General features: G+C 32.6%; 2 protein-coding genes and 1 long non-coding RNA gene across 3 annotated transcripts; 2 read left to right on the top strand and 1 right to left on the bottom strand.

Annotated features, from left to right (window-relative positions):
* Positions 1-1029: 1029 nt before the first annotated feature.
* On the bottom strand, positions 1030-2786 carry LOC128155702 (uncharacterized). Its single transcript, XM_052817543.1, has 3 exons — positions 2632-2786; positions 1803-1977; positions 1030-1588 (listed from the first exon to the last, which is right to left on the bottom strand). The coding sequence occupies exons 1-3, from the start codon at positions 2695-2697 to the stop codon at positions 1071-1073; spliced, it is 759 nt and encodes a 252-aa protein (XP_052673503.1). The 5' UTR covers positions 2698-2786; the 3' UTR covers positions 1030-1070.
* A 498-nt stretch (positions 2787-3284) lies between these two features.
* Positions 3285-13605, top strand: LOC128156610 (heat shock 70 kDa protein 12B-like). The gene is made up of 5 exons (XM_052818803.1): positions 3285-3397; positions 4252-4708; positions 5195-5413; positions 10252-10411; positions 11341-13605. The coding sequence occupies exons 2-5, from the start codon at positions 4289-4291 to the stop codon at positions 12408-12410; spliced, it is 1869 nt and encodes a 622-aa protein (XP_052674763.1). The 5' UTR covers positions 3285-3397; positions 4252-4288; the 3' UTR covers positions 12411-13605.
* A 1990-nt stretch (positions 13606-15595) lies between these two features.
* On the top strand, positions 15596-17408 carry LOC128155465 (uncharacterized). The gene is made up of 2 exons (XR_008239606.1): positions 15596-16294; positions 16814-17408. It is a non-coding gene; the product is annotated as an uncharacterized LOC128155465 (long non-coding RNA).
* The last annotated feature ends 4623 nt before the right edge of the window (positions 17409-22031 follow it).

Genomic DNA, 22031 nt, shown 5'->3' with positions numbered 1-22031 from the left:
GCCAATTTTGCATATATGTTCAGTAAATATAAGAAGGGAAGATAAAAAAAAGGTCATTTCGAGCTAAATAAAAAATATATAACAAAGAGAAAAACTAAACAGTTGAACCATTAAATTGGAAAATGGGATAATACACACCTACAAACAGGGACCGGGGTCACGGATACACCGTTTATGTAATTAGAATCAAAAAAAAAAATTATGAACCAGGAAGAAAAAAATAACATTCAGGTAACAACAAGGTACCCAAAAAAAAAATTAATACCGAGCGCAGCGAGCTCTATAAACAACGTGTACGAACGGAGGAAATTCGGGTTGAAATCTGCACATTGTTCAAAGAAATTTTTATGAGGCCACGTGAAAAAGTTCTATATATCCCAACAATCCTTTGCGGTGCACAGCAACTGTTAAAATATCTACATGTATTTGTTATAGTTGCATATGTGGTCAAACCTTTAAATATTGGATATCGCACTATTAAAAAGGGGGTGGGCACATGTCTACAACGCATATATATATAGCATAAAAAAATTAAAACAAAATTGGTTACAGAGGAAAATAGTTTAAACACAGATAACAACATGGAACAAAATGAAAAATAACACAGACACGCAATTTATAGTTTACTGATTTTAATGATCATTATTAAAAAGTAAAGGAATGATAAAACATGATTGTACTGTCATAAAAAATTCAAACAATTTTGTATTTTAAAAAGATATTTAAATAATTCTGTTTAACATTCAATTAATGCTCAGAGGTAGTTAAAGTGTGTAGCCAAGGATGGGACAAGTGGAATATATACATGTATTTGAGAACAGCGGGTTCCTTGCGGAGGTAAAAGTTTTCGAGACAAAGCCAGTTTTTAGGTTGGGGCAAGTCCACAGGTTGCATTTAACAATGATGAGAGATGTGTAGTTCCTTCTGCCCTCGCCCCAAAGGTCACACCATAAAACATATTATTAAGCTAAACATCTTCTGTAAAGAGATGCTATCGATTTGATAAAAAAAAAAACCAAGCAAACAATATATCTTGTTGCTGTGATTTTATTTCTATTTAACAGTACATGTTAGATTGTTAAGACATTGTACATATACATGAAACCTTCTAGAACATCGTCACCAAAATTTTCATTGAAAATGCTGAAAGTAAAGTCAAGCTTAAAGCTTAACCCAGCTTCTACAATAGCCAACGTATCAACAGTACAAGTTCTGTACTTGGTGTTGTCAGCTTGTGACGCCATTTCCTCCGTTTGGGAAAAGTACGTAGATAGTTCCCGGAATAAAAGTTTATCATTTTCATTCTTCAGCTGTGCGTAGAAATAAGGAATGCTGTCGCAATTTCCCAGAATTATTTTAAAGTGCGTTTTCCCATCCACGCTCCGTTTTTTCTCAACTCCGAACTGGCATGAGTTTCCTTTGAATTGCGTCTGTGTCTCCTGGGTTGACACTTCGTTCATTTGGAAAGAAAATTCATCAGTTCCAGACGAGAGCCAGATTTTCGGGATACTGTAGGATTTTGTTGCTTTGATGAAAGTGTTATTTAGATTTGCTTGGAAGAAGGACACGGCACTATTTACATTGGACACTGCAGGAATAACAAGAAACAATTATTGGTGTCAATGTCATAGTAATTTTTTTTTTAATTATGACCACCCGGTGGTGTGCAAAAAACCTTTCATAAGATTTGAAATGTAAATGTATTCAGTCCTAATTGATTTCTTGTTGCTGAAAAAACGACATGACAGACAAATACCATCTCTCTCTCTTTCTTTCTCTCTCTCTCTCTCTCTAACACCCACCTCTCATCCAGGTCAATCTAGGATCACTTGGCCGAGGTTCGGCGTTATTTGGTGCCTGCATTATTATCGTAAACCACGCTTTCCTGTCACCCCCTGGTGACGTCTCCACATATCGACTGATCGATTCGAACTTGTAACCGATGTCTTGTAGTGGCCGCTCTGTAATCCATTGACTCTATAGTAAACATTGAATATACGCATTACAGATTACAGAACTTAAAATATTTGGTTGGACATGGTACATATGGTTTTTCTTTTCTAATTGAACCTAATGCTTTACATTCTAACAGATAATAAAATTCGTCCTTAATTTGGTTATTATTACACAGATTTGTTATCACTTCCATGTATCAAAACGATATTATTCTTGTAAAAATACTCATTATTTGAGTATAATGAAATAATATCACTTGAAATGCATATAAAGCCATTTGGGCTTTATTGGATTTGACCATGCCCAACCAAAATTATCACCTCACAACATCAAAAGAATTATTCCTTATTACTTATATCTATACAGTGTATAAATACCAGCAATTTTACGGTTAAATATTAGAATATTTACATATTAATATTCATTTTATTAATTATGCAGACCATGTTTGGGCCAAAACAATTTACGTCATATGAATTTATTGAGCTGGACAGCATAAAATCGATTCGTTGTGTTATCCAAGACAAAGGCACTGAAAAGTATAAATATATAAAGACCTACTATTGATAACCTACTTGATGGTCAATCCAAATCATCTCCAACTAAATCACCACGAATATAAATGCGGTTTTCAAATCCAAGTCAACGGACTCTATATTTTTAACATTAACATACCTTTGTCGGCAGACCACTGTTGAAAATAATCAAGAGAACCAATTCAATTTTACCAACAATTTCCATGATGCTCTCGTTCTTTGGAAAATATTTGGAGAAATGCACCGACAATCGGAGTTTCAAGCTTATATTTATGTAGCAATTACACAATGAGCTTTAATATTCCTGTAATTGCCTACTCTGGTCCATACCAATTACTTAGATAACCATACCAATTACTGTGGCATTTTCCGTTCACGTCTGCAAAATTAAAGTTAACATTCATGAATTTGAACATGTAATATGCACATAACTCAATTTGTTACATAGATGGCAATTTCAGAATGATTAATCGTGATTATACTTTCGAAAGGCTTTAACCTTTGAAATTTTTTTACCTAAATTACGTAATTACTTTGCATTTTATGCTGAATTTCATCAGAATTAAGAATACTCCACAAAAATTAGAATATCCACTGCGACACGGAAAAAAATTGAGGAAAAATGTATCTAGAATAAAGCGATTCACCTGTCCCCGACTCCTTCACTGACCTATTCAAAATGACAACGTCATATACATGTAGGTAAGCGCAAGGTATACTGGTAATAGTATAGTATACCCAAGTCCATGATAACAACTTTGAGCGTACGCATACGATGAGAAAAAAATGTTTTAAAAATGCGTGATACGGTGTTCCGTACAGTGCAAATCCAGTAAATATAGTCGGTAGTTTGTACTGTCTTCGAGGAACACAGGAATGTTTGAAACACCGAAGATACTAAAGCAGTTCGTATTATAATGATATTATTTTTGTTTTGTGTATCATGAGGAGGAAATAGCTTTACTATCAATATGGCTTACAAAGTTTTATAAGTTTTATCTTGAGCAATTCAAACATTTCAAAACCGAAAGTAACCAACCTTTGTTTCTACGTAGAATTGTAACTGCATGTTTTTATACGTCATAAAGAACAAGGAAGGTGATCGAAAATTCTCTCTCTCTCTCTCTCTCTCTCTCTCTCTCTCTCTCTCTAACATCATTGTTCATTGTTAATTACGGGCCCTAGTTACGCGAGCTATATTTTATTTATTCGGATCATAGTTCCATGTACAATGTATTCCGTATGTGCAAAATTAAATAAGTGATAACATATAGGCTTACACATATTTTTGTACTTATATATGTTCATCTGACTATTTAAAAAATGGCGTTAATACATTATCATCAGGTTTTTAATTTAACCTTATTTTGCTTAACCTATTTTGGTATGGCACGCCAAATTCACAAAAATAAGCTCGACATATGTAAACCATAGTTAATGCAATAATCTAAGTAACTAGATCCTTTTGAAGGATACACTATAATGAATAATGAAAACATTCATTTGCGATTGCACAATAGTTCATCTGTTCAATATAGTTTCACGATTTGTGAGCCTGCGATTAATTACTAGTAACAGCTCTTAAGTATAGTTTACAGTCGATAAACATTGTTTATCAAAAGTGAAATAATGTTTAGCTCATTTTTGTGAATTTGGCTTGTTATAATTTGGACCAGTTACTCCAAATATGGATAGCAAAGAGGTACAAAATTTCATTGTAAAAACAGTTAATTAACACTGACAATTTATCGCAAAATAGAACCCACCATCAACATCAGTGCTGATTCAGCTCAGGTATGGCGAGTGGACTGGAAGAGATAGAGCCAGAAAGTGGACTGGGAAAAAGAACGTCCTCATTGTCCATCCATGGTAACAGAGAAGATGGCGAGAAAAACGCGAGAGAAAGCAAGATAGTCATTGCAGCTATAGACTTTGGAACAACGTACTCAGGTTATGCTTATATCTTTAGAGACGAACTAGACAAAGCCAAAGACTCCAGCGAAAAACGCAATGTCATATACAAACATTGGCAAAGCGGAAGTGATGCAGGAATTTGCTCCCGCAAAACCCCCACATGCCTCCTTTTGAATCCGAAGGGAGAATTTGACTCGTTTGGATATCCAGCGGAGGGAAAGTACTACAATCTTATGAACGACGATGCCCACCATGGATGGAGATTTTTCAAACGATTCAAGATGATTCTTCTAAACGAAAAGGTAAATGTGATTTGTTAATAACCTCTGAATATGCTCTTCATTTTAAATATTGTATAGCGCGTTACCTAATCAAGCACTGTATGGAGGGAAATATTCACCCCCGTTTTATTTATAATTTCGCCCTTTCGCCTTCGTTGTCAGTGGGCAAATTTAAGACTAAGCTAATTCGAATGTCTCAAATAATATATTTTTCTAACACAACTGCATTTTGCCGAATTCAAGACGGAACGAAGCCGTTTGCAAGTGTAGAAGGCCGAAAATAACTAGGGCGAGGATAACTCCTTTGTGCAGAATATGCTGCTGCGACGCAATTTTTAATATATGCAAATTTGTTGTTATGAAGTTCATAACATCGATTGTATGAGATATGTTGTGATGCATTTAAATCATGCATAAAAGTATAACACCCATTTAAATCTTTTTAAGGATCATAAGTCCAATATTATACTTGGTGTATCTTAAAAAAATGTATATATTATTTTTCAGAACCTGTCAAAAGAAACTATGATTCCGGACGATCAAAACAATACGTTTAAGGCCATTGACGTGTTTGCCCTTAGCCTGAAATTCATTAAAGATGATCTGGATACAGAATTGAAAAAGACAGGATACGACATAGAGAAGGAGGAAATTCAATGGGTTATTACTATACCGGCCATATGGAACCCTCGGTCTAAAGAGTTTATGAGGATGGCTGCGAAGAAGGTACTAGTACTCTAGTGTAATAGTTGTAAAATGAGTGTAAAATGTTCCATCTGATGGCGATTATATTTAAACAATGAAATACTTTCTTTGGTGATTCATGAGAGTTATGAAGGTAGCGATCATTGCAGAAAAAGTCTGCAATATCGCCACCTTCATATTTTACTTGTATATTTATTTTATTGTTTATATTTACATCTTTCTTTTAACATATAAATAAATTGATTGTAAAAAGTAAGTAAAATTAACTTAATTACTGTAAATGTATACTAAAAGAAAATCAGTAAAAGGATAACTGTTCATCTTGGACTGTGCGGTGCGGAATTTAGAGCGTTTTTAAACCAGGGGCCCGTTTCTCAAAAAGGCGTAAATCTGGGCCTAAGTTAGTCCGACTAACAAAGTTACGCCAATATTTAGTCGGGTCTAAGTTGCGTTTCTGAAAGAGGCGTAAGTTAGGGTTTAAATGTCGAAAAACTTAGACATCTCCGCTGAGTACTAAGCATGCCCATATCGTATTTTGTTTTGCTTTGAAGCTATGATTATATGTGGTGGATCAATTTTCCAATTCATAGTACATGTAGTACCAATCGCAACTTCTCGGGCCTTTCCGGCAGGCTCGGAAAAACACCTCGAATGTATTAACATCACCGGATGTAAGAATTTTATACAAAATGGAGTCGCTTCCCATTAAATTAAGTATATGCTAGACAGCCTTGTATGTCGCTTCTGTGTTATATTTTAGTGTATATCGTTTACTTTAATGAAGTATAGCTTACATCTCAACAGATCGTAAAATGTGTTGAATATATATCAAGTTTTATAAAAAGGGGGGTTGTCATGGACGCCTAGGTAATACATTCGAGGTGTTTTTCCGAGCCTGCCGGAAAGGCCCGAGAAGTTGCGATTGCATGTAGTACCCGAAACTTTACCACTGAATGTGCATAGTTCAAGCTGTTCATGACATTTTATAACAACTGCCTATACACTTCTTAACATAATGAAATTTTAGAGAAAAACAGTTGATATGAAAGCGGTATATATAAGAGGTTTCAGAAACCAAATATTTGACAATTAAATGCATTGTAGATGATATTGAGGCACAATCTTACATATTAATTGAACGAAACAATACATAGAAATTAACTTCAATGTTCGTGTAAACTTCAAATATTTATAGAATACAGGGACAAGGTACAGTGGATATGTCCCAATACGTCTGCAGAATGAGAAGTATGCTTCATAGACACTGTAGATTTTAGACATTTTCAGACGCTGGGATAAGGCTTGATTCTTTTTTATTAATTCACTATATTATTTATAGAAAATAATATGACCATGAGTATAACGGCAACCAACTGAAATCGAAAATATCTACTGTATAAATAATACTATACATGAACCTTGTCCATCCTCTGTTCCAATATTGAAAGAATGTAGACAATGACATGGAAACGATTCTTGATTTTCTGCGATTCAAATGATAATAGTTTTGAAAGATATTAATAGTCAACAATTAACAAGACAGGAATTATCAACATTTGAGGCCGGGCTCTGCCCAACTCCCTTTCGTGTTTTTGGTTTAATCGATCGATTTTTTCGGGGGGGGGGGGGGTTGAAAGTAATATACACCATAAACAGGGAATAATTCGCCCTGTTTAATTTTCAATCATTTCACCCTCGTTGTCAGCGGGCGAATTTATGTTGATTTTCAATATCTCAATATCTAATATTAAGTAACTGAAGTATCAGCCGTGACTGGGCGAAGTCACGACAGAGTGAAACTGTTTGAAAGTGTAGAAGGACGGAAATTACACGGGACCAAAATATCCCAGTATACAGTATCTTGATTAAAATAAAGATATTAAAGCAGTTATCTAGGAACACCGTTCCTATTTAAAGAAAGTTTTATAAATAAAAGGTTTTTACAAGTTTAATGGAAAAGGCATCTAAAAAAAATCCCCTATCCCCTTCCGGATAAGACATTTTGCATCTTTGCAGTTTTAACAAGTGCATGTGAGTTTTACTTTTTTCCCTGCATTGGGTTATTGGGGTGGGGGTGTATACAATTGTTTATATAATAAGTATGACAAATGCAAGCTAGTTAAATTTGTAAATAATGCACACTGTTGTAAAACTGCTAAAACAACGCTTTTGTATTGCAAGTCGACAACTTCGAAATAAAAAAAAAAAACCGTGATTTACGTACATCTTAAATATGATGAAACAAAACTATCATGAATTCAAGTAATTAAAGATCAATTCAATTTTAAAATGAGTACAAATAAACAGCACATATGCATATGCACGAAGATCATTGATAGTACATGTGCCCCAAACCTATTTTAAAAGAATTATGATCGATGTTAAACGCAATCTATCACTCCATCCTAGAATTAATAGGATTAATGAATTTGATTTCCAAAAACTCAAGGTGTGCATGTGAAATTTTATAACATTCGATAACCTTGACAAACGCTTGTCAACAGATCTAAAATTGATGCACACTCTGCACGCTTCTAAAACATATTTTTAAGTAATATTTTAACAAACAAAAATTGATTGTAACTAAATGAGATTTCATAAACATTCCAAAATACATGTAGCTTTCATACGGTTTTGTAAAGATACTAGTAGTAAAACAATGACAATGAGAATGCATACGTGTTGTTAAGTTTTCAGTAATACATGTATAGGTAAAGAACAAACAACCACACACAGGGACAAATTACAAATGTAAACGTTTTGAGTTGCTCCTATTCATAATTTTGAAATCAGTTTCGTTTCACAGGTTCAAATTTGATTAGAAACATTAAATTCTAGTTCATGCTTACTGAGTATTGAATTAAAAAAAATCAATAATCTATTCGTACTTATATACATCTATCTTGTTGGGGAATACATGACTGTTTAATTTAGAAATAAAGCATCTTTTTAATTATTGTGTTTGTATCATTTATCGGGGTATACGCATTCTTCACACTTTAGGTAAATTTCATTACGAGTAGTAATGTATATTACATACGTTTAATAAGGTGAGCCCATTATTTATCAAATTGATTTAATCTTAATTTATTTAGAAATAGAAACAGTTATCGAACAATAGGTATTTTTTAAAGTTATACGTACATGTACATGTACAAATATTAAAATAAATGTGATTGTTTTCTTTAATAACACATAAAACAAACCAAAAAATAAAATTCTCTGTATATTTTGCCGTAGAAACAAAACACTCGCCATTTTTGTGCACAGACTAAGGACTTACGCCTGCCCATTAGCAGGCGTAGATTTAAACCCAAATTTAGTCCCGACTAAGGGCGAATTTATTGATCACAAACTAGTTCGAGTTTAGGTTTATGGTTTGATAATAGTTTCATATCTGTTTGAAACCAGTTGGGTGGTGTGACGGTTTAGCACTAAATGGAAAGTTAGTTTAGAAAAATGGCTATCATTGCACTCGCATACCTACTGGATTTGTTCTTGAAATTTAAAGAAGATAATTTTTGAACTCATCTGCATGAAAGTCTTTATTAAACAGTGCAGACAATTTTTTTCCTGGCAATGCCCACATATTAGGTTATTCTGCAAACCCATTGCAAAATTGGCTTTTAACACCATATTAATATTTTGGAAAAGTGAATGCTGCTATGAAAAACTATATTAATATTCATTTTTCTACACGTGTATCAATAGAGATCATTTGCTACACTCAAGGCGTTTGAAACAAGTTTAAATGCCACGGTTTCAAGTGAAATATCACTAATTACGTGGTCTTAGCTCAAAAGCCAGACAAATCTTGTTGATTTCAAAGAGCCGTAGTTGAATGGCCAGCAATGGAGTAGACAGGTGAACTTATTACATGCATTACAATGAGTACTAAAAAAATGTTATGAGCAGATCTTTCAATGAGTTCTTTTTTTTCATCAACCACTTTGAAAGGTTTTCGTTTGCCTGTTGTAAATCGCAAAGGGTAATTCTCAGTGTTTGTATCAATAGAATCGCTAACTTCCACATTATTATTTTGGTCAGTACTATATGTACTATGATAGATCATTTGAGACACATATGTTTAACGTTAGAACGATACCCATATGCTTCGCTGAGTTCATTCTTTGACACATATGTGCCACACTTGAGTATCAACAACTCTCTTTCGGACACCTCTCCGCCATCTTGAAAGGATTTAAAACCCCCGAAACCGCACTCGAAGGTGGTTTTAGGTTTCCTGGAAACTTGTTTCAGTTTAAAGCCAATAAATACAAAAACTAGTTTTAGTTTAAAACTAGTTCAAAACCAGTTTTGCAAATAAATGAAAAGTTTGCAAAACCGAATTAAAACCTAAACTAGTTTTTGATCAATAAATTCGCCCTAAGTTTCCGCCTTTTTGTGAAAAGCAACTTAGTCTGGTTTTGAGGTTTAGTCCCTGATTTAGTCCGGACTAAGCTTACACCTGGACGTAGGCCTTTTTGAGAAACGGGCTCCAGTTGTCGAAATAGGAAAAAGTTTTCGTAGCTGTTAACGCAAAGTTCGAAAAAGTAAATTTACACAATGATTGAAAATAGTCCGAATGATTAAATTTCACACCGTGACACTAGTCTGAAAATTACATTTTCAATTTTATGCATCACGCATTTCTATTTTCAACTTGATACTGTTCAATGTGGTCTGTAGTTCTGTTGAATATAACAGTTACATTTATTGTTCTAGTTAATTTTTGTGCATCAATCGCTTTATTTTTCAACTAAGAATTAGAATTGTAAAACAGCAAAAGCAATCATGGCCATGAAAAGATACATGTAGATGTATATTGATATCCAATTTTTGTTATTGTTTGCCACTAGGCAGGTATTAAAAGTGATCAGCTGGAATTTGCGCTAGAACCTGAGGCAGCTGCGGTTTATGTCAAGGAAACCAAGGTGGCGAAACAAAGGGTGTCTGACGACGAACATGAGCTTGTTCCTTTTCCAGCTGGAACACGGTTTATGGTTCTCGATCTTGGAGGTTAGTTGATGAATTTTTGAATGCAGAAGATTTTGTTGTAGCCCCATATACTTAACAGTAATGTGTTTTTGAGTGGGTTTTTATTCATATTAGGTCACCTTAGTTACTCAGGTAACCTAATGCAATTGGTTTTCATCCTTCTTCGCCCTTTTAAAAAACTACATAACCAATTCTTTTCAAATATATTGTGATGTATCTTTAGGCTAAAGGAACATAAATTGTAAGTTTCCAAACTCTTTCACCACAGAGGCCTTAGGGGCATGACCAAAATTATTGCCAAACTTTAGCCATTTTTCAGATATCTTCTTCTCTACTTCAGCACATCTTAAAGGAAGACTAAATTCTTAAATACCCGGTATGTTGACAAAAGCCCTCTTCCATTATTGTAATTGAGGTATGATTCTAGAGTGGGGTCAAGTGGTTATATAATGTTTATGTATTGTTTTAAGATTTTCTTCTTTACTTCTTCTGAAACTGACTTTCAACTGACTGCATATTGAGAAACATTATAAAGCTCTCTACCACAATTGTGAATTTCGTTTCCCCGGAGGTAGTGATTGGTGCTCTAGGATGGGTTAAAATAGTCATTACGACATAGTTTTAATGCTTTCGATATTTAATAGAAATCTACTTAGACTTAATATAAACCGACTGCAGAGTTAGAAGACCATAAAACCCTCTACGAAAACTGTATTCAATTCTTTTTAAAGTCTTTTCATACATTGTACATGTGTTCTGTATTTGACATCATAAAGCCGCTTTAGATAGAGTTAGATCCATCATTGCTCAAGTGATTGTTGTGGTCCCTGGGCCTCATGTGGAATATTTTTTTTTTTTTCATTGATTTTTTTCATTGCACTAGAATAACCTTACCGAATGTGTAAATTTTTTAAAATGATTTTTTTTCCAATAATTTTTATTTGAAATAGGTGGAACAATTGACATTAGTGTGAAAGAAGTGCTTTCCGACAGAACATTGAAAGAACTGCATAGAGCGTCTGGAAACGGACTTGGAGGGGACTCGATCAACATACGATTTTTTCAGTACTTCGAAAAGGTCTTTAGGAAAAGAGCTATGTCAAGTTTTAAAAATGAAAACAAGCACAAAGCGACACTGTATGATTTAGAAACAGAGATTGAATTAAAGAAAAGAAACCTTGACTTTGATCTACACGGCAATCTAAAATTAGTCTTGCCATCCTGTTTGATTGATATCTTTGAAGAGAATGAAAAAATAGATTTTGAAGAACATTTAGAATCTTTTCAGGGTTTAAGTTATAAGAGAGGCAAGTTGCTTGTTAATCAGGAGATAATCACAGAGATTTTCAAACCTTCAGTTACAAGCCTCGTACAGCTTATGCAAAAAATCATTGCACAGGAAAATGTAACAAGAATAAGCGATATTATAATGGTTGGCGGATTTTCTCAGAGTCCTATCGTCTCCAAAACTGTCAAAGATTTATTTAAACACGAAAACATAAACGTTATTATTCCCAATGACCCTGACTTGGCAGTGTTGCAAGGTGCTGTTTTGTATCGCTATTGGCCAGAAGTAGTGCGCACGCGCAGATCCCCTTACACTTACGGAACCCGTCTTCTAAGACTTTGGCTCGAGGGTGACGATGAAAGTAAAAAGATCAGAAGAGGTAAATCTAAGGAGATTTTTTGCGGAGACCATTTTGAAAAATTTGTCTCTTTAAATGAAGAGTTCGAAACTGGACAAACGGCAACGCTTGAGGTGTATCCAGTAGAGGCCGACACGACAGAGATGGCTATTGATGTTTATACCTCAAATAAGTCTGATCCAAGGTACACAACAGACAACGGTTGTGATAAACTGGGGCGTCTAGTCGTCCATATGCCGGATACAACCAAAGGTCTTGATCGACAAGCAGATGTAACTATGACCATGGGAAGCACCGAAATAGTAGTACAGGGCAAAATGATGCCAGACGGAACCCCAACTAAAGTTGTGTTTGACATGCTCAGTGCAAAGTAGATGTACTCGTGCCCGACAGCAATCCGTTATATACATGTATTCCTTCCCCAATAACTTCATCTTTATAGAACTGTAATCACTGCACTGAAAATATATAACAATCATTTATTTGGATAATTGCATAATCGTTTATATAGATAGATATTTGTAGATAATGAAGATATTGCACTAGTACAGTGCAGTGTTCCATGGTTTATTCGTCATAATACTTCGGGCTTCACAGGATTTAATTACGTGACCAACCAAGTTCATGTACTGATGAACGTTTTTACTTGCTGTTTATTTCTTTGATAAAAAGATTATTATGTTTTTATAATTGATGAAATGAAATATTTTACAGATTTTTAAAAATAATATGCTTTTATAGTGACATTGATTCAGGTGAGGTTGGTTGATCGGTGTTTGATATACATTTAATACATGCAGTACCTAGTTTAATAAAAAAAAACACGAATAAAAACATGTTAATTTTTAAGTTATTAACTGTAATTTATGCTCTAGAGAAAAAGTAGAATTTTATTCTCTCCTCACCAAATGTTATTTTTATCATTCATTGAACAAATTTAGGCACTTTAAAAAATCTCAAAATGTACCTTTTTGAAAAATGAATGTTGGAGCAATATTCTTATATGTACTAGTATTTGATAACAGACAAATATTGATAATGGTTGAATCCGTATGATTCTTGTCAGAAAAGTAATTCATTAAATAACATTAAATTATATTCTTAAATTTTCAATTACAATTATTTAGATGTTGACTACATGTAAATGATTAGAAGGAAACATTTTTATAAATGCCGAGTATGGGTCAGTGATAATAAGTATCTTTTTAATGGCTCGTCACTATTTTTTAACCCAAAACTTAGTTGTTCAATTACGTAACGAGTCAGAAGTGTTCCTGATTGACAATGGTTTTTTTTGTAGATATTATTCATTTTTTATGGATTGTTATATATTTTCCCCTTTACTTGATGATGTCTTTCAAACATTTTTAGGGGTATTATAATGTTGTAATTTGTTATACTACAAATTGTTTGTACTGGCAATGCCTTGAAATTGACAAATGACGACAATTATTCACTACCTCATTGCTGTTCAAATGATTTCAACATGTATACTACATGCATACATTTTTTTATCTTTTCCATGCATGTTAACCATTGCAAACAAATAAATAAAGCTTTTCATTATTATCGTTGCATCATATTAATAAGCGTTTGTCCCCTATCTTCCTAGTGGTGTCTCCTGTGTTATCACCAAGAGCAAGGTTTTCGAAATTCGGTATGCTATTGTTGCACTGGGTAAATTGTGGTTAATCTATGCTTTGAAAAAAACCGAAAGCAATGCATGGTAACGAGAAAAATGAAAGAAGATTTTTTTTCAAAGACATGAATTTCCTATAATGTATAAAACTTTTGAAGTTAGGTTTCAGAAAAGTGATATTTTTTTCCTGAACATATTTTTGACAATGAAAATAATGTGAAGGTACAATGTAACATTTGTCAACTAGAATTATGTCTTGACCTTGCGCTAGTGTAATTTTGCAAGGTCACTAACTGAAAATAATAGTATATTACTCATATGTCCATGCCATATTTTTGATAACTAAAAGCTTAATATGCTTAGCACAAAAAATTGCATTATATTTGAAACCATGCCATGACCCTGACCCAAGTCATAAGGGCAAGTTCATAACTAGTACGTTTTTGAATTAACAATGACTAAAGCAGATGTATTTTTATCATTGCTTTCTCCCTCTTGTATATTTTGCAAATATTGATTTCAAAAGAAAATGGGTGGATAAGGCGTGTAAAATGCCCATACGCAGTCGGACAGGCTACTGAAAAATTAAAGTATTAATAAATCTGATAAGTTTTTCTTAAATCATTGAAAACAATATATATTTAACGAATCATTGATTTTTAACCTATAGGTATGTTCAATACTTGGAATATGTTGACTCAAACAGGCGTGTACGTATCAAACCCTGCAAATGCTGTCATTTTTTAGAAATTCAGGGCATTTTCTTTTATAGAGTGGGTCTGTGCTCCATATTTTTCTCATAGTCTAATTAAGGTCTATTGGAAAACAAATTGATTTCAATCAATAAAAACGTGGAGAGATGACCCACTATACCTTAAAAATATCATTTTGTATCCCAACAATTGAACGTTTTAAAAAAATAATACAAGTCCGGTAGTTCGTGGCCTTAGTCACACATAATATTTAAAAAGCACAATTTGCTGTGTCTGAAATGGCTCAGTGGTTAGAGCACCTGGCATAAGCTAACCTTATATATCTAGGGTTTTTATGTTACGGGTTCGTTAACACAATATTTTTTTTTCTTATTTTTTGTTAAATAGATTAAAAACTGACTATAGTTAGAAATTTTGCTTTTGCAAGGTTTTATTATAATATATTTGAATAGATTTAATTGATGGGGAAAAAAATTCAAAATTGTATTTCACTACTAAACCGAATGGGCATTTGCGCCATCTTATTCCTCCATCTTCAAAAATCGCTGTTTTTTAATGACAACCATGCTTAGCACTGACTGTTATAAATGTGTTAACTTTCATTTTATATAAATTTGCAACAAATAAATAAATCGTACGCTCAAGCATGACCGCTGCAAGTAGTTCTATGTGTGTGTATAGTTGCATTTTGGATATCAATAATTAAAATCCGTCTGCGTAAGGGTGATGTAATGACCTGATATCCTAATTGATCTGATTAGATAAGTTTTAATATTATTCACAAAACAAAAGATTTATAACACATGAAATTAAAACTTCAGACACTAGATAAAGCGCATTCTATTTTAAGGTATTTTTCAAAAAAAAAAATCTTGGTTTTAGTGTTTGTGGCACCGTTGCGTGTCTATCAAAATAAATCTACTTCACGATGATGAAGATACTTTCAATCATTTGAAGACAACTTTTCATCGTTAATAATATTATATCTTTTGTAGGTTTGAAATCATTTTCAATAAAATATTGATTACATTTCAAAATTTTTGTTTTTAAACACCCAAAATAAAGGAAAAATATAGGAATATATAAGGATTGTTATATTTATGCACTTCGAAGCAGATAAAAAACACTTTGATAGCAATTTTCCTCAAATTATGATATGTGATTTGTAATATCATTGTCTACCTTATGTATAAAAACATACTTAAGAGTAAAAATCAGCAAGCATCGAGCATTTTGTGAAAAATATGGAAAGTGACATAAAAACAATAATGATAAAAACACATATAAAGATAATCAGAATGAAGATTGTATGAAAAATATTTGGGTAATTTTTTTTTATTCGTGCTGTTACTATGGAAACCACGTGCTTTTAGACTGACTGATTTGTACTTCATTTTAACATGAAAATTTTTGTATATACAAATACAATATTATGTTAAATCATCTTAAAACTCTATCAATAATTTTTTATACTACAAAACACTTTGCTGTAATTTAAACATCATTAAGAATTTACATTTACTTCATCCTTTGATATTTATACCCGTTTTATCTTGTTAATTTTGCATGCAAACACCAGTCAATTCAGTGCACTTTTATAAAATTCTACAACCATGTCAAGGTTAACTAACACTACATATTTATATTATGACATTTGTTCTAGAAGAATCAATTAAAAAATCTTTAGGCAAGTCACCCGTTTATAAATAAATACTGATTTTATACACCTGGAAACGTGCAAGTTTTACTCTAATTACCTCCCTTTGATATGACTCTCTTACGAAAGGAGGTAAAAACGGTATTTTGTTTACATTGTTTACATCCAATATTTCTACGGAGCTGAAGTGAGACGACTATGGATTTTAGTTTCTGGATTATAGAAGTGTTTATTTAGTTCATTATCATGGTAAGTGACAACTTTTACTAGTTTCTTATTTTCTACTGGCAAACATTTCTTTAACGGGAGAAATAGTGGATGCTGTAGATCTTCGTGAAAATTCGGATTAACATGTCAATGCACACAACATTATAAATAAAAGTTTAAACATGACAAAGAAAATGTATACGTGATTGCTAATTGTACATAGTGTTTGTGCATCAAGGACAATAAACTTTTAATGAAAAATGTATTAACATACATATATAGACTATATGGTAGCTACATGTATACAAATCCATGTTTAAATGTATCTTGTGTGAATAATTGATCAGTCTTCTTATTATTCTATATGTTGGTAATTAATGTTGTATTCACATAAAATCAACTATTTGTACCATATTGCTAGAAAAAGTCAAGATTTTACACATATATTAAATGACTTATAACAGTAAAATATTTTACTGTATGAGTTTTCAAGACAGTTTAATTAATAAATAGGGGATGGAAAGGTGTATGAGTTATAACAGGTTCTTTGTTTTATTACAGATAACTTAGTGAGTTGTAAACAGAAAATGTTTCACATGCAAGCCAAATGAATCAACTTAAATGAGGATGGACACTAAAATCTACCATGTCTACACAAAAATTAAAATATTCATACCAGACAGATGACAGAGACAATGCTTGAAATATTTAAATTTCGCAAAAGAAGAGGGTGAAAGTGCAATTGAAAAAAAACCCAGACCAACAAATACTAAAGTTGACAAGGGATGATTTTCTTTAGCAGAATTTCTTTCATCCTTGAAGATAAACAGCTATGTTAACCACTTTGTTCCACAGAAAAGAAGAGCTGGCTTTCAACTAAAACTGAAAATCTTATCAAATAGAATTCAAAATTATATATAATTATATATAGGGATATTTGGGTTAAATACAATGGTACAAACAAGTATTTTCTGAACTATTTCAAAGTAAATGTGTGCCTGACTTATACTCTGTCTATTTTTGAAAATAAGATGTGTTCATATGTCAATGCTGATGCATAATGATTTATTACCACTTGATCATTTGAGTTGTTGAATTATTTTCAGTGAAAATTATTACAATTAATGATGGTAAAAATTAAAGTTGATATTCATAAGATTGTTTTATTTGTGTTTACTTTACACTGTTAAATAAAGAATAAAATCCATGTTAGATAGAGCATTCAGCAAGTTCTGCAGTAAAAGCAGTAATACAGGTTTATGTCAAGCTATTTGAACTGACCTGATGACATTGACAAAACCAAGACTAAATAGGAAATAAATTCATGCATAAGAATATAAACCAACAATTCACATATTGATATTAAGGCTACTGTACTATCTATATCAGCTGACTGTCAAAATATTTCTCTGAATTTTTGCAGACCAATTCAATTTTATGTAAAATAATTGATTATTAGATTTTGAAGAAAAAATATTTCCCCATCTTAATGACAAAAATTTTAATTACTGATCGAGTAGGGAGATGGACAGAACACTTTTTAAAAGTGGCTTAGTAGATCAATTCTCAAAGTAAGCATATACATATATTGTTGAGACAATTTTTCTTATGTGAAATTCCTGCATGCATGGGTGCTGGGAGGGGGCGGATATGACCAATTTAACTGAAATAATTATTGTCATTTATTTGTTATAGTTACATCCAAATATGATTCGGGCTGATATCAGTGAAAGAAAGAAACTATTGGTGACTGTGTTCAACTATAAAATAATATGATAATCAGATGAACATCTAAATTGGATATTTCGCCTTCTGAGGAATAAGTTACCTCCTTGATTTCTTTTTCTGACCTTCACTTTTTAAATAACATCTCTGCACATACTTTTTCATGCAGCAATGTTTTTTCTTAAATATGCGTATTGAAAAATGAATTATGATGGACTTCCACCCCCCCCCCCCCCCCCCCCAATAATCTTATTGGTGTTTGATTTTATCAGAACAACTTGAAATCTCTTAGACATGTTAGAGTAGACTGGAGATTCAGTATTACATAATATAATATTATGATATATAGAGAGAGATGAAGAGCATATCTTTCTTCTAAGCTGAGGTCATTTTAAATAATTACGCGCCCTTCAGAGAGCTTTATAGGTGATAGACTTTTAGTGTAAACTGTTTCAAATAAAAAGAAAAAACCTCGAATATTTTTGCAAGAATTTTACATTTAAAGCCCTCTTTCTAAACATTTATATATGATATCTTATTTATGAAGTGGAAAACAAAAATATCCAGAAAACTGCATTGAAATCATAAGAAATCTAAACATTAAGAAAGCTTTTATTTCAAATCACACTTATTATTAAAAGTTGGCTAATATAAAGTACAAAAAGGTCAGGAAAGATGCAACTTAAACAAAATATATATTATATATATATTTATTTTATATATTCATTCTCACCATCATTATAGTACTTATATAATGAAAAACAATATTGGTATATGATGTTATTGTTCACATTTTTTGTCAAGAATATCTAAGTCATTTTTCATTATGTTGAGAATTGCACTTTAAGTACAAAAAGGTCAAATCAAATGAACTCGGAGGGTAAAACCTGACCTCCTTCCCTTGTTTTTCTTGGTACATAATATTTTAAATGATTGTTTTGTATGCAGATTTTCACTAAATTTATGATTCAACCACATTGAAGAGTAAAATACCTCATTTATAAATGAAATAAGTATTTTACCTTATATTTGCCCTTACGTCCGTGTGTCCAGGTTTTCTAATTTTTGATGAAAATGATTGATCTTTAAAATGTCATTTTAAAAAAAAACTTTATAAAATAGAAAATTTGACTTATTGTGCATCTTGAACCAGGGAATATTTTAAAAATAAGGTACAATATGATCTATTCAATTTAATAATACTTGGTTTTTATGTTACCTTTACCCCTTTGTAAAAGCTTAAAATGCAAATTTGATATACTTTTAAACCTTGTACAACTTTCCCCCCTCTAAGTTGCCTATGGATTTTATTTTGCATATTTATAGTACAGATGATCACTAACAGAAATACATAATTCATTTTTCCAGCAGTGGTTGTAGATTTTGCATATAAAGTGATAAAGATGTGCAATTTTTGAAAATTGATAAGCGTCTAAATGCATGTTCTCCTCCTGTTGTCATGGCAACAATTTCAATGAAATATTTTAAAATTTTATTTTTTCCTAAAAATGGGAAAACTCAATCTTATAATAAATACAAAAAGCAAAATACTATATAATATCATGTAAAGGAATAATTTACATAGATGTTTAGCTAAAATCATTGTTTTATTTTCAAAGATTTGTGCACCGTAACTAAGGAAATAAATTTCCTTGGATACCAGTCCCATAGTATGACAAAAATCATTGTTTATCTGGGATTTTGTGTGAAGTAGATTAAATTCAATAATATACAAGCAGCTTTTCAAAAAATAATTTTTCCACTTTCCATGGAATGCTTGATGCTTGTTGATTTTTACTCTTAATTTTACCGTCTGGTTTCTATTGGGGATCATCTCAAAATATCAAAATGCACTAAATTACGTTATCAATAATATATATTTGGAGTATCACAAATGCAGAATTGTACAATGGATTCATTCAAAAATTAAGAAAAATAACCCTGATGATGGCATTATTTTATAAATAAAATTTCAAAGGCGTACACATCTACTTTTTTATGTTATTTCTTAAAACGTACTCCTATAACGCTTCCTTTTATGATAACGTCATAAAAGGACAATGGCAACTCTCAAATACCGAACGACGGAAAAATCGTTTAAACAATATATTGTCTTTAAAAAATCTAAATTCTTTCATCTGTATTTTGTTTATTGTGTTCAATTTAATACTGGTAAATGGTATCGAGACAATTTCAAAAATATATAAATACACTGTATTTCACTAGAATACACAAAACCACGCGCAATGAAAACTAAAGTTAGCCTCCTTAAATCAAGATGTCACCTTATGAATTATAATAATATGTTTGTTAATAACATAACCTTTACAAACCACACATTTGGTTGACAACTGATTTGGTCCTTGCATTGATATAATACGTAAGGTGACCTCTAGACCCCTTGTTGATATGAACTATAAAGTGATCTCTCGTTTTTCTTCCTTTTTTATATGACAAGTACAAGTAATTGTTCTCTGGCCACCGTAATGATATGATACACAAGATAAATTCTGGGTTTTTATAGTGGTATTATACATCCAGTTTTTATCAAAACCAAAAGCGACGATATCGGTAGCAAAATTGACTGAATAATTTTACGACATTGCGTATTTCCACAACATAATATCAAGAAATAAGCTTAATCATGCAATTCAAAAGCTAGCGCAGTTTTTTGTGCTCCGTAAATTACAAGCTATTTGTATGGAATAAACTAGCTATACCGCAAGTCAACCCGAATTTTCTAGTATAGAGCTACAAAGCTGCAGATAACATCTGTATAGAAAAGAATTATAACAGCACGACACCTTCCAACCACCATTGCACAAAATATTACAATTATACGAGTTCACTCACTAACAAATGAGGTATGATGATGATGAGAAAAAGCGTTTCTACAACGAAATACATTAGGTATTGCACAGTTTAATGAGCACTGCATCATTAAAAGTGGTTGAAACTATAGTGAAGAAGTCATGGGAAGCTTAGAATATTAAGAATAAATGCAACAGGGAACAAATGTGCAACATCTTAAGTTTTACTGTAAAAGGAAATACGGTGAAGTAATTTTTTATCTTAACTGTACATTCTTCTTAATTTTTTCCTAGGCACATTATGATCTGGAATGCTTTTAAACAATTTGCTGACAAAGGGTTGTTGTTTTGACGATTATGTCCATTTGTTTGTGGTATTACTTGTTCATGACATTCATATTCAGGACTAGGTATAACGTTTCTGCCAAATGCTTGACAAATATGTGCATCATATACGTTTGTGTGACTTTTTAGCTCACCGAGACGAAGTCAGGGGGAGCTTATGCTATACCCTCGGCGTCGGTGTCGGCGTCGGCGTCCGGACCTGGTTAAAGTTTTTGTTGCAGGTCCTGTATCTAAGCTATTACTTGTCCTATCTTCACCATACTTGCATGGATGATGCATCTGGACCTACTTATGGACTTGAAAGACTTGGATGCTGAATCTGAGTTCTAAATTTCAGATGCTGGAGGAGGTTAAGGTTGTTGGACCAGGTTAAAGATTTTGTTGCAGGTGCCCTTTGATAGCAATATCTAAGTTACTGCTGGTCCGTACTTCACCAAACTTGCATGGATGATGTGTCTTATGATACTGATGCACCAGACAGGCTTGAGTGCTGAATCTGAGCTATAGGTTTCGGATGCTGGAGGAGGTTAAGGTTTTTGGAGCAGGTTAAAGTTTTTGTTGCAGGTGCCCTTTGATAGCAATATCTAAGTTACTGCTGGTCCGTACTTCACCAAACTTGCATTGATGGTGTGTCTTATGATACTGATGCACCAGGCAGGCTTGGATGCTGAATCTGAGCTATAGGTTACAGATGCTGACGGAGGTTAAGGTTTTTAGAGCTGGTTAAAGTTTTTGTTGCAGGTGCCCTCTGATGATTATATCTTAGTTACTACTTGTCCTACCTTCACCAGACTTCCATGGATGGTGCGTTTAATGATACTGATGCACCAGACAGGCTTGAATGCTGAATCTGAGACATAGGTTTCGGATGCTGGAGGAGGTTAAGGTTTTCAGAGCTG

The sequence above is a fragment of the Crassostrea angulata genome, chromosome 7, assembly GCF_025612915.1.
Source record: "Crassostrea angulata isolate pt1a10 chromosome 7, ASM2561291v2, whole genome shotgun sequence".
NCBI classification, from domain to species: Eukaryota; Metazoa; Mollusca; class Bivalvia; order Ostreida; family Ostreidae; genus Magallana; species Magallana angulata.
Note: the sequence above shows the minus strand (reverse complement) of the source record. Positions and strands in the feature narration are given on the sequence as shown.